The 13,281-nt window shown below is 35.9% G+C and overlaps 2 protein-coding genes across 2 annotated transcripts in view; both read left to right on the top strand.

Annotated features, from left to right (window-relative positions):
- The window catches only part of LOC121368497 (sodium-dependent serotonin transporter-like), a 76,081-nt gene extending 73,605 nt beyond the window's left edge, over positions 1-2,476 (top strand). The window contains exon 17 of the mRNA XM_041493233.1: positions 1,392-2,476. Within this exon, the coding sequence (XP_041349167.1) occupies positions 1,392-1,979 (588 nt within the window). The 3' untranslated portion in view covers positions 1,980-2,476. The remainder of the gene's footprint in view (positions 1-1,391) is intronic.
- Positions 2,477-9,883: 7,407 nt separating this feature from the next.
- LOC121368496 (putative nuclease HARBI1) lies at positions 9,884-10,276 on the top strand. Its single transcript, XM_041493232.1, has one exon. It carries the CDS (start codon positions 9,884-9,886, stop codon positions 10,274-10,276), a length of 393 nt encoding a protein of 130 aa, XP_041349166.1.
- The last annotated feature ends 3,005 nt before the right edge of the window (positions 10,277-13,281 follow it).

Genomic DNA, 13,281 nt, shown 5'->3' with positions numbered 1-13,281 from the left:
GAATTCGAATACAGACATATTGTAATGGATGAAAGAGAAGGAACTTTCAAATACCACGGTTAAGGAAAGATTTTGTTCTGTCAAAGTGAAACGTTTAAAAATGTACATCGTGACCCAAAAGGGAAATGACAACACACACACACACAAAAGATCACCGACGAAAGAGGGTGCATCAACGATTCAGACTATGATTTTTAAAAACCCAATTTTATTAAAACGATTTCGACTAAACTTTCGATCATTTATTCCAAGTTAGTAGAAGTAGGACAAAAGACACGATTTTATAGTTTTTGGAAACGGTTAGCAACCGTTGCAAACGATAATTCCCCTCGGATAACGATACTTGCATTTCGTTTCTGGATGTTGTTAGATGTAAGTGGTATTCGTGTATTAATACCACGCAGATGAGGTTCAGTGATACAGCAACCAAATGTTGGACAGTTGCTTACAGACCCTTTCATGTAACAATGTGTACGGTTCATGTCTGTCCTTTGGAATTTAAGTTACCTTTTAGACAATCCCGGAGAAAGAGGTTCTATTGAATCAAATACGTCTTTGATAAACTTTAATAAAACTCATCTATATTTTAAAATACATGTTAATTCCCTCGAGTTTTACAAGTTTTAAATGGTTTGTGTGGCGAATGGAAATGCGTAATTAGTAGTTAACAAGTAGGCATACTTACAACTTACCATAATTGTTTTTCACCACCTAATAACCACGGTCAGTGCCTTTACAATCTTTCTTCGGGATACTAGTGGTTCATCCCAAAATATATGGACACCAAATCCATCAATGAAATCTCAAAATTACAGTAATTGTTGCAAACAAATACATAAAAATCATGTGTAATAACTGCACACTATTTTAGTCTAAATAACACAATTATTTACCCTATACAATTGTTAACCGTTAAATGCTTTACTCGAAAAAACATTACCTTCACTTAGAAAAACGTTGATTTATATCGTGTAATATAATCAACATCGCTGTAGCTAATCTTTATTATTTTTTAAAATATATGTTTGCACTAACTGTATTATTAGTTTTATTTACAAGTTCCTGTTATATATGAATAATTATGAACGAAAATGCAGCCAATAGTAGGAATAAATATGTTGTTATATCGATGTAATGGCTTGTCTCATTTAAATACCAAATTGTTTATAGAAAGACGAAGAAATATACTGTGATAATACTCTCAATCTTATTTTAACATACATGCGTGCAATCTCTCAAGAAAGAACCGTTATTTATCCAACCGCTAGCGTGATAACTGTCTCTCCAAAAATAAATTCACATTTTGCTCTTTTTTCACGTAAACTAGGGAGACATGTAATGACACTGTTTTAGATATGCATGTATTTATTTATGTATCTATTTATCTTTAGAGAATGCAAATGATGATTAAGCCTGTTGAATTCCCTACGCATCTTCCAAATGTGGGTACAAAGTACGAAGATGAAGAAAAATATGACGACGAAAGTCCAAGGATAGAAACTCATTCCATAGTTGAAATGGAAGAACAAGAGGAAACGGACAAAAAGGAAGAAAAAACTCATGTTAAAATACACCATGGAACGTTGAAACACCTGAAAAGGATAAAACATCTAACAACGAAAAAACATCATCTAAAAAAGAAGGAAAAGAAGATACATGCAAAAATGCACAAACACCTGAAACATAAAAAGGGAGAAACAAGTAAAACAGAAGAAAAACCAGAACATAAAGAACATGAACAACCAGACCAACCAGAACATGAAGGACATGAAGAACATATAGAACTTATAGAACATATAGAACTTATAGAACATAAAGGACATGAACAACCAGAACATAGAGAAGATAAAGGACATAGAGAACATATAGAACATAAAGAACCAGAACATAAAGAACATAAAGGACATGAAGAACCAGAACATATAGAACATAAAGAACCAGAACATAAAGAACATAAAGGGCATATGAAAAAAAGATAAATCCAATAATCTGTCATTCCAATATATACATACACCAATGAAAAATGAGTAACCAACTCAAGTACTAACACTCATAAAATGTGTCGTAATAAACCCTAATTTCAAACCCCCTAAATCATTTATTTATGTCATCTTTACCATTAATAATTAATAACATATGAAATTAATAGGATATAAATATTTTATTACATTGGTTTTTCTGCGAGTTTTGTTTTGTTTTTTGTTGGGTTTTTTAGTATTATAATTATTTAAATTTTGTTCTTTTGTCTATTTATAATTCATGTCAAAACGATAATGAAATGGCAATTTCAAGGGAAATGTTGTGGAAAAAAGTCTCACCAATATATAAAATGCAATTTTGTGGTTGACATTGTTTTTGAATTTAAAGTGCATATATATAGAAAATATAGAAACGTAACCACTTGTTTGGGTTATTTCAAAAGAAAGGTGAACATTTAAAAATTTGCTTTCTGAAAAATAAAACAATTCCAATTCAATGTTGATGTTTTTTTTGTTTTTTTTTTGGGGGTGGGGGTGGGGGGGGGGGGGGGGTTCAGCACTGTATTCAATACATAATTCTGCACATGAAATGATAGTTTGGAATGCTAATAACCATTTTTGTTTTGTAAGAGTGTTTATTGAAAACTGTAACCGGTAAGAAATAGTGTTCACTAAGTTATGGGCAACAGCAGTATGGAGCACTACACCAAACTGATATTTTGAATGGCATTACAGTAGAACAGGCCACGGGGCCCTTTGCATATATTGATGTAACTGTGTTGCAAGACAGAGGTACATTTTAGGTAAACTTATTATCTATGTTTTATCACCAGAATCTTAGCACATTTTAAACTAACATGAGAAAGCATCCAAATATATTATTTTTACACATTGACTTTCATGTCTCCATGCATTAAAATACATGAAGCTAGAGCATGCCTTGATTGGGATAGTGATACGAAAGTGTGTCTTTTGTCCATTGCCAATACAGGGCAGTGAAAATGCAGATTGTGTTGCCAAGTCTGTCTTACATTTGTCCCATGCAAGTATTGGTGTCCTTTACATTGACTAATAATATATGTTTCCACTTGGCAATATAATTGGAACGGGGCGGGACGTAGCTCACTGGTAAAGCGCTCGCTCGATGCGCGGTCGGTCTGGGATCGATCTCCATCGGTGGGCCCATTGGGCTATTTCTCGTTCCAGCCAGTGCAAGACGACTGGTATATCAAAGGCCGTGGTATGTACTACCCTGTCTGTGGGATGGTGCATATAGAAGATCCCTTGCTGCTAATCAAAAAGAGTAGCCCATGAAGTGGCGACAGCGGGTTTCCTCTCCCAATATGTGTGGTCCTTAACCATATGTCTGACACCATATAACCGTAAATACAACGTGTTGAGTGTATCGTTAAAGGGACATTCCTGAGTTTGCGCAATTTTTAAGATGTTATCGACTAACAGAGACTTTTTAACGATTGTAATGACATATCGAATATATTTTTCTGCATAAAATATTAGTGGCTGTATATTAAACGTGTTTCTGATGGTTCTAATATTTGTACTTGGTTAAATTTCATTTTATTTCCCAAAATATTGTTTTTACGTACGTACGAAATTATTTGAAGACAAAATCCAGTTTGCGCTTCTTACAAATATTAAGACGACCAGAAACACATTGAATATACAGAAACTGATATTCTAAACAAGAAAATATATTAAATATGTAAGTTTAATCGTAGAAATATTTTATTAGTTGGAAATATCTTACAATGCGGAAAATTCGGGAATGTCCCTTTAAATAAAAGATTTCATTTCATTTCATATAATTGGAACGGTGCAGTTGCGAACAAATTTCATAGTCAAGCTAGTTCTGGAAAGTGGCAGTCATCCTACAGACGGTGTACGAAGGATGAAGTTATTTTGTGTCGTGCACGTATCGGCCATATGCATTTAAATGGCCCTCCTGCTCGCTGTTAACATTGCCATTGTATGTTAACAGTGCGCCACATTTTGATGGAGTGTAAGCTTATGAAGCCGAGAAATTATATATTTGGTAACAGGAATGCTTTGGAATCTTTTAAGTTGCACCCAGAATTAATTTTAAAGGGAGATTCCCGAGTTTGATGTTATTGACTAACAGATACCTATTAACGATTGTCTTTACATATCAAATATATTTTTCTGCATAAAATATTAGTGGCTGTATATTAAACGTGTTTCTGATCATTCTAATATTTGTACTACGTTAAATTTCATTTTATTTCCAGAAACACATTGAATACACAGAAACTGGTATTCTAAACAAGAAACTATATTTAATATGTAAGTTCAATCGTAGAAATATTTTATTAGTCAGAACACCATTTTACAATGCAGCAAACTAAGGAATGTCCCTTAAATTTAAAAAAGAAAAAAATAATTCGATTTTTAAACATAATTTAAAAAGATTTGTATTGTATTGTATTTTTTCACACAGTTCTTTTCACTGTGTTTTACATAACTATATACTTTTTTATTTTTAATGGAAATAATCATATTAATATATTTACCGATAGCCGATCTGTATTTATTTTGCTGGGGTGTCGTTAAACATTCATTCGTTCAGATGTAGGATTATGTTCAGATGTAAGTAATATATGTTGCACAAACAATAATTTTAACAACATCTTGAACATTTATGCACCAAAAACATTTTCAATACAATGGTTAGCGTTTACCGCGTATCAAAAAAACAAAAAAACGAAAAAGATTTAAACACAGTTCAAGTGTAATAGGCAGTCTTTTCAAAGTATGATGTTATATAATAATAAATTATAAACGTGTATGCAACAAAAACAATTCTAGTACAATGGTCAGTCTTTTCCAGATATTAAAGAAATATGTTAAAACAAAAATAAAATAAAAACAAACAAAAACCTCCAAACCTTTCCAGATCATATAATAATGTTACTTCAGTGTGTCTTTCAACAATGTTACAATTTATACTACATGAAATGCATACATGCTTATGTTTATATCATGCTCAGAACTTGTTCCCACAATGCATTGGTAACGTGCAAGATTATGTCAAACGTCTTTGAGTTTGGATTCGAAATACCATGAGGTTTTAGCATTCATTCCATCTGAGCAACTTTTCGATCGTACCTTCTAATGATACCGGGAAAAGGGTTGACCACTGTACTTCACGATACAGTTGGCCTACTGTCCAAAAATATTGTCTGAAGCAACAATGGGACACGCCCTTCTTTTACAGCAGTGTTGGGGGCACACGGCTCAAGAAGACTGGGCATTTTGAACTGGAGTGGCTGATACAGAAAGATATCGAACAGTGGTCAGCTCAGCATCGATGTGGATTGTTGCATGTACCTCAGATGCATTTTGAGCAAAACTAGTGTTGGGTGACGTTTTGAACGCATTTTCATTTGTGCTGTTCACTCTTTGAGCAGAAACAGCTGACATCCCTAATCAGAATAGTGTATGGTTTTTCACATATAATTTGGTGAAGCTTCAGTGTTCCAAGTACGGAACGCTGCCTTTTTCCTTGATATTGGCCACGATATTGCCCACTTAGACTAGCTTTATTGATGACTGGCGATTTAAAGTGTCAAACATTACCCGGGCTTCCGTTTACTACCAATCTATCGTCTGCTCTCTAAGGCTCCACCAACACCATCTACAGCGCATGTTCCGTACGATGTTTCGAAATAATTCCAGATGCCACATTTGTATCCTTCATGAAATAGATTTTGAATGTACAGAAAGCAAAAACAGCTTCTGTCTATACTGAGTTGCAAGGCCGTTGGAGAACATGTGAAGAACAGATAATTCTGGATATTCCTCCTTGACATAGTTCAGAACAAGGTCAAGGTATGACTAGACCGCCTATAGACCATGGTCTAGGAATGGGGAAATGGTTCAGAACGAAATTGCTGTCAATTGACGATGTACATGTTATCAGTATGGAGGATCGCTTACTGGACGGATATGTTTTATTTAACGATGCACTCAACACATTTTATTTACTATTATATGGCGTCGGATCGCTAATTGGTGCACACCACCAACATATTCACTTCGAATTTCTTGGCGATTCTTACACGAATAGGTTTCAGCAAAATCGACATACATGATCTCAGCCTAGTTTCTCTCTCAACTCTCGGTACATTTTTTTTATTGTCTCCAAGTATGGGAAGTATGCCGATTTAAATTAGATACATCCACCTGAAATTGCTTAACAAGTTCCCCAGTTGTACCTTGTCAGTTGAACTTTGTCCTTTTGCAACCTTGAGTAAGTCACCGTATCGCGTTTCATTGCTGACTGTTTTGTTGATCCACTGTTACCACCAGATTTCTCCTTTCAGATCATATGTATGAATATTGGCAGCAGCACGATAACATTCTTTGCATTTTACAGACACACAGCTGACTGTCTTAACAAGGTGCTTCAGGTTTGTGGCGTAGCCCAGTGGTAAAGCGCTCGCTTGATGCGCGGTCGGTTTAGAATCGATCCTCGTCAGTGGGCCCATTGGGCTATTTCTCCCTTCAGCCAGTGCACCACGACTGGTATGTGTTATCCTGTCTATGGGATGGTGCATATAAAAGATCGCTTGCTGCTGATCGAAAAGAGTAGCCCATGAAGTAGTGACAGCGGGTTTCCTCCGTCAATATCTGTGTGGTCATTAATCATATATCTGACGTCATATAACCGTCAATAAAATGTGTTGAATGCGTCGTTAAATAAACCATTTCCTTCAGGTTTGTGGTACATAATATACTCAGTTGTTTCATGCGGAGTGTGTGAGGTTTGTCATGTTTCTTAGCACCCAAAAGGGTTTAAAGCCACAGAACGGAATATGAAAAACTTTCCAGTAAACTCCGATAGAAATTTCTGATATAAATTTTTCATTGTATTCTTTAGGAATCGTTTTTGACTCTTTATCTCCTTAGATTTTTTTTTTTTTTCTTTTTCTCTTGCATTTGTCATTCAGCTCACGTCATCCATCTCTTAAATATATTGACAGTGGTCTTGAGTTTTACTGCTGTTGATTTATTTGTGTGGTATTTGTACCATTACCTCATAGTGAATCCTACCGGCCTCGGTGGCGTCGTGGCAGGCCATCGGTCTACAGGCTGGAAGGTACTGGGTTCGGATCCCAGTCGAGGCATGGAATTTTTAATCGAGATACCGACTCCAAACCCTGAGTGAGTGCTCCGCAAGGCTCAATGGGTAGGTGTAAACCACTTGCACCGACCAGTGATCCATAACTGGTTCAACAAAGGCCATGGTTTGTGCTATCCTGCCTGTGGGAAGCGCAAATAAAAGATCCCTTGCTGCCTGTCGTAAAAGAGTAGCCTATGTGGCGACAGCGGGTTTCCTCTAAAAAAATCTGTGTGGTCCTTAACCATATGTCTGACGCCATATAACCGTAAATAAAATGTGTTGAGTGCGTCGTTAAATAAAACACTTCTTTCTTTCTTTCATAGTGAATCCAATATCTTTTTCTGGCCAGTGCTACGAATTTCGTTTTAATTTCCCCAGTGCATATTTCAAATGTAAACTTAGCATTTTGGTGCTTGACACATCAAAACGACCTTTTTATATTGTTCACCAAATGAAATGGTATTAAACTTCTTTTCCGTATCTTCTCATCAATATGAAACTGTCACGCATCTTATATTATTTTTTAGCATTAGTGACTGTTCTTTTCTAAGTCTCTCGTTATCCCTGTAACATTTGGTTCGGTCTTTCCTCAGTCTTCTCTTCCACTGCTTACCTTGTTTGCTTGGGTCAGATTGGGATCTTCTGGGACTGATGGGTGGAGTTATTACTTCACGTATCGTTTGGGTACAGGCTCTGGTTTATTTTCTACTATATCGTCTCTCTCGTTCTGCCATTTGCCTTGCATATATTATCACTCCTCTGTACTTCTTCCACCCTTCTTTTCTCAAGTGACCGGCCTCGGTGGCGCAGTGGTTACGCTATCGGACTACAGGTTGGTAGGTACTGGGTTCGGATCACAGACGAGGAATAGGATTTTTAATCCAGATACCGACTCAAAACCCTGAGTGAGTGCTCCGCAAGGCTCAATGGGTAGGTGTAAACCACTTGCACCGACCAGTGATCCATAACTGGTTCAACAAAGGCCATGGTTTGTGCTATCCTGCCTGTGGGAAGCGCAAATAAAAGATCCCTTGCCGCCTATCGTAAAAGAGTAGCCTATGTGGCGACAGCGGGTTTCCTCTTAAAAAACCCAAAAAAACTGTGTCAGAATGACCATATGTTTGACGTCCAATAGCCGATGATAAGATACCAAAAAAATCAATGTGCTCTAGTGGCGTCGTTAAATAAAACAAACTTTACTCTTCTTTTTTTTCTCAGGTATTCTGCTCTTTTTCTTGGACCAGCATCCCTTTTCTCTATATATCGTTTCTGCTTCTCTGAGTGTAAAATGCAACATACTATTAAGTACCATCCAAGATCATGAAAAAAAAAGAAACATCAAACAAGTAAACAAAAACAAAACCTCGATATCAATTTATTTTCTAGTTAAGAATTTCAAACTGAAAAAGGTATCATAATTTTAAATTGAAGGACTATCTATGGTCAAGCTTTCCATATTTCAAACACATGCACTGGGTGTCTCTTGTTTGTATGTACATTGCTTGTATGGTGAAAACTAAATAGAATAGTGGTTGAACAGGCCGTGCAGTGATTCATACATATAGTTCTTTATTATATTGGTCCAATCAGCCACAATGTTACCAAAACGCAACAAGTCTGGCAAATATGAATCACTTGCTTAATATAATCTCATGCAATAACAGTCTAAGTGGCAGACTATTAAAATAATAAGTAATGAAAAGTATGACATACACAGTAAATGAATATGACAATACTGATGTATTTTAAACTTGTAGCTTTTATACTGACATATTAAGTCCACTATGTTACCATGCAGTTTACTAAAGCCCTGTTCTCATGCAGAAATTTACTCATATAAGTATATTTGCGTATGGATTATAAATAGACACGTGAGCAAAAGTATATTTACTTTGCGTTCACATGTGGCAATTGTAGCAGGTGCAATTTGATATAAGCATAGCTCAGTTTTGTTCAAAACATCAGTTGGTTAATAGGATCCGACATGAACAGTTTACTGCTCGCAAAGAAGAAGAGAGATGTTCAGTATTGTTTAAGTACAAGTCTTCTTTTGGGGTTAACTCAGGAAAAGAGAATTTGGATGAGAGAGCGATCTCGTAACTGGTGGCAATACATTGTTAAGGAAACATTTGATAATGATCAGTGGATTGAAAACTTTTGTATGACAAAAGAAACATTCTATTTTCTATGTGAGGAGCTTCGTCCACATTTGTCAAAACTGGTTACAGCAGTGCGATAACCACTCTGCCTGGACCATAGGGTTGCCATTGCTGTCTATTGGTTGGCCTCTTCTGCGGAATATCGAACTGTGGCAAATCTCTTTGGCGTTGGTAAAACAAGTGTTTGGAAGTGTATTCATGATGTCTGCACTGCTCTGTCTGATTCTCTGTTATCGAAATATATCGTATTTCCAACCGATGCAGCTCTGAAAACCGTTATCGATGGATACGATGAGATTTAGGGTTTTCCGAACTGTGGAGGTGCCATCGATGGTACCCACATTCCAATCATCTGTCTTACCTCGGCACATGGAGATTACCTAAACAGAAAAGGTTGGTATTCAATAATCCTACGGGCAGTTTGTGATCATAGATACATTATAACAGACATAAATGTTGGTTGGCCAGGAAGAGTACATGATGCCAGGGTGTTTGGAAATTCAGAAATATTTTACAGAGGCGAGGTGAATGATTTGTTTCCACAGTGGCTTAGGAAACTTAATTGTGGGGATAAAGAAGTCACAATGCCTGTTGTCCTTCTAGGTGATGCTGCCTATCCAATGAAGAATTGGTTACTGAAGCCTTATACTAACCAAATGAATCTAACAGTATCACAGAATGTGTTCAATTACAAGCTGAGTAGAGCTAGGATGACAATTGAAAATACGTTCGGGCGTTTAAAAGGTAGATGGAGATGTCTGCAGAAGAGACTGGATGTTGGTGTTGAATTTGCCAGTACCGTAGTCACAGCATGCGCCATTCTTCACAACCTCTGTGAACTACGGAACGAACCGTGCGTCTTTGTACAGGTAGAGGAGAATGGTGATGAAATGGATGGAATGGATACTGGGGAAGAAGCTCAAGTGAATGCCACAATTCTGAGAAATGATCTAGCAGCATATTTCGTGAATGATTGAAAATGTACTTTGTATGATGTGATGAGGATGCTATCGGGATGACTGATTTTCTGAGTAGGATTCATTTGTGTTTTAAATAATATACTATATATAAATAACAGACAAAATCAGTTTCTGTGTTATATTTTTATTTTGAAAAACAATTCGCCAAAAGATTCACAACGTTATGGAATTGCAATGGAAATAATGTCATTTACTATAATAATTAAGCGGTTCGCTTCTTGTCCAAAGTAACAATAAAATCATGTGTACTCAATGTGGTATTTAAAACATCAGTTTCAATTAAAACACAAATAAAGGAAAATACCACAAAACAATATGCCGACATCTGCGTTTTTTTTAAAGGAAGAAAGAAAATGTACTTGTAGCTCTCATTTAAAGTCATGTTTTACTACATTTGATGCAATGATTTACATATTATAATATGATACTCCTGTATCATCGTAAGAAATATTACACTGCCTACTAGCTGTCATATTATGCGGCGTACTGTAATATTGAGGCATAGGGACTGGGTTGTGGGTATCATATGAAGTGGACGGGATGTTCTGTTGAAGTACATGTTGCGCATTCATTCTTCCAATTATCATTTGCATCATTCGGTACTGGTGCTCTCGCTCTTCGCGTTTCTGTCTCTCTTCCGATTCAAGTCTCTGCTTCTCAAGTTCTATTCTCTTCAGTTCTGCATCAGTTTTCTTGTTCTCTAATGCTAAAAGTGTGGTTTCAAATTTACTGTTGCTGTCTGCAAATGCTGTCATAACAGTTGACAAAGCAATTTCTAAACGTGTTTTCTTAGGCTTTATCTTTGATGATTTGTTTTCTTTCACATGCTGTTTACTCTTTGTTTTACCACTTTCCTTTATTTCTTCGTCCCCTTTCTTCTCTTTTTCGCCATCTGTACTTTCTTCATTTGGTCTGTCATTTATATTACCGTTAACATTATCATTGGCTGTAGAAGCAATGGGTTCTTCGTTATCAGTGTTGCTGTCATCAAGTAATTCTGTATTGTCTATATTTTTGTCTTCTGTATCATCTAATGTGTCACTTTCTGAATCATCTATGCACGATATTGTTCTCTTTCTGTTCATGCTCTGTATTAATTTCACTGGCGACGATGCAGGACGGTAACCTAAAATGTTATTCAGTTTTGTATAAAACTTACAGAATTTTCTTCCGTTACCACTAATTTTCAGATTTTTCTTGCATTCCCTGAATGACCTTTTCAATGTGTGCATTTTAATTTTGTAAATTAGATTTATTGTATCCAAATTTGTTCATCTCACTAGACAGCATTTGATAAATTGTATCCAAATTTGTTCATCTCACTAGACAGCATTTGATAAATTGAGACATTGTTTCTTTTTGGATCATCTAATTGGTTTTCTACATCATTTTCCTGCCACAGGTTGAGTAAACATTCAGTTTCCTCGTCTGTCCACGATGAACCGCGTGTACCCTTTGCCTTCTTAGCCATTATCAATAAAGAAATTATGCAGTTTTAAAAATTAGTGCCGACTTAACTACTAGACAGTACTGGTCACGTGATGTCTGGCTGCCAGTGTCAGAAATGTCAAGATATGAGTCTGGTGAAATGGACTGAAATTGTGTCACGCCGGACGGAAATCTGTATTTACCTTTTTACTCATATGAGCAAATAACAAATCTGTTCTCATGGCAAGATTTGCGTATCTAGTAAATTTAGTTATACGCAAATATACTTTTGCATGACCTCTGCTGGTCATGCAAATAAAATACATGAGTAAATATAAACCCGTAAGCAAATGCGTTCTCATGACAGATATACTCACCGTAAGTATATTTACTTATGGGTTTATATATACTCACGTAAGTAAACGACGGCATGAGAACAGGGCTTTAGTTAATGAAATGCATGAAGTTTAACATATGGCCAATACTCTGTTACTGCGTATACAACCAATAACACCATTTATATACATCAAGGAAAGACCGAGCGACACAATGATAATCATAATTTAGTATTAACCCTATCTAGAGGACATGCCTCAATGGGTAGGTGTAAACCACTTGCACCGACCAGTGATCCATAACTGGTTCAACAAAGGCCATGGTTTGTGCTATCCTGCCTGTGGGAAGCGCAAATAAAAGATCCCTTGCTGCCTGTCGTAAAAGAGTAGCCTATGTGGCGACAGCGGGTTTCCTCTAAAACAATCTGTGTGGTTTTAAACCATATGTCTGACGCCATATAACCGTAAATAAAATGTGTTGAGTGCGTCGTTAAATAAAACACTTCTTTCTTTCTAGAGGACATGCTAACTTATTTGCCTTATTGTTTTCTGTTTTTAAGGCAACTTAGAAGACAGTACCTTGGTGGACATTTTCTTAAATACTGCACCCCATGATCTGCTTATCTGAGACATTGCCACCCAAACGTTTGTTTTAAAGGGACATTCCTGAGTTTGCTGCAATTTTTAAGATGTTATCGAGTAACAGAGATTTTTAACGATTGTAATTACATATCAAATATATTTTTCTGCACAAAATATTAGTGGCTGTATATTAAACGTGTTTCTAATCGTTCTAATATTTGTATTTCATTTCCTAAAATATGTTTTTTTCGTACGTACGAAATTATTTGAAAACAAAATCCAGTTTCGGCTTCTTACAAATATTAAGACGACCAGAAACACACTGAATATACAGATACTGATATTCTAAACAAGAAAATATATTTAATATGTAAGTTTAATCGTAGAAGTATTTTATTAGTCGGAAACATCTTACAATGCAGCAAACTCAGGAGTGTCCCTTTAAGTTTTGGTATGTCTAACTTACTTTTAGTTTTAGACATAATGATCAAAACTACTCAGTACATTGGTAACGTTGTAGATATATAATAAAGGTACGACTGACTCACCTTTCAAATATCCTGATGAATTTAAAGGGACATTCCTGAGTTTGCTGCATTGTAAAATGTTTCCGATTAATAAGCTATTTCTACGATTAAACTTACATATTAAATATAT

This window comes from Gigantopelta aegis, chromosome 3 (genome assembly GCF_016097555.1).
Source record: "Gigantopelta aegis isolate Gae_Host chromosome 3, Gae_host_genome, whole genome shotgun sequence".
Classification (NCBI taxonomy): Eukaryota; Metazoa; Mollusca; class Gastropoda; order Neomphalida; family Peltospiridae; genus Gigantopelta; species Gigantopelta aegis.
The sequence above is the reverse complement of the archived record's forward strand: the minus strand, read 5'-3'. Positions and strand labels throughout refer to the sequence as shown.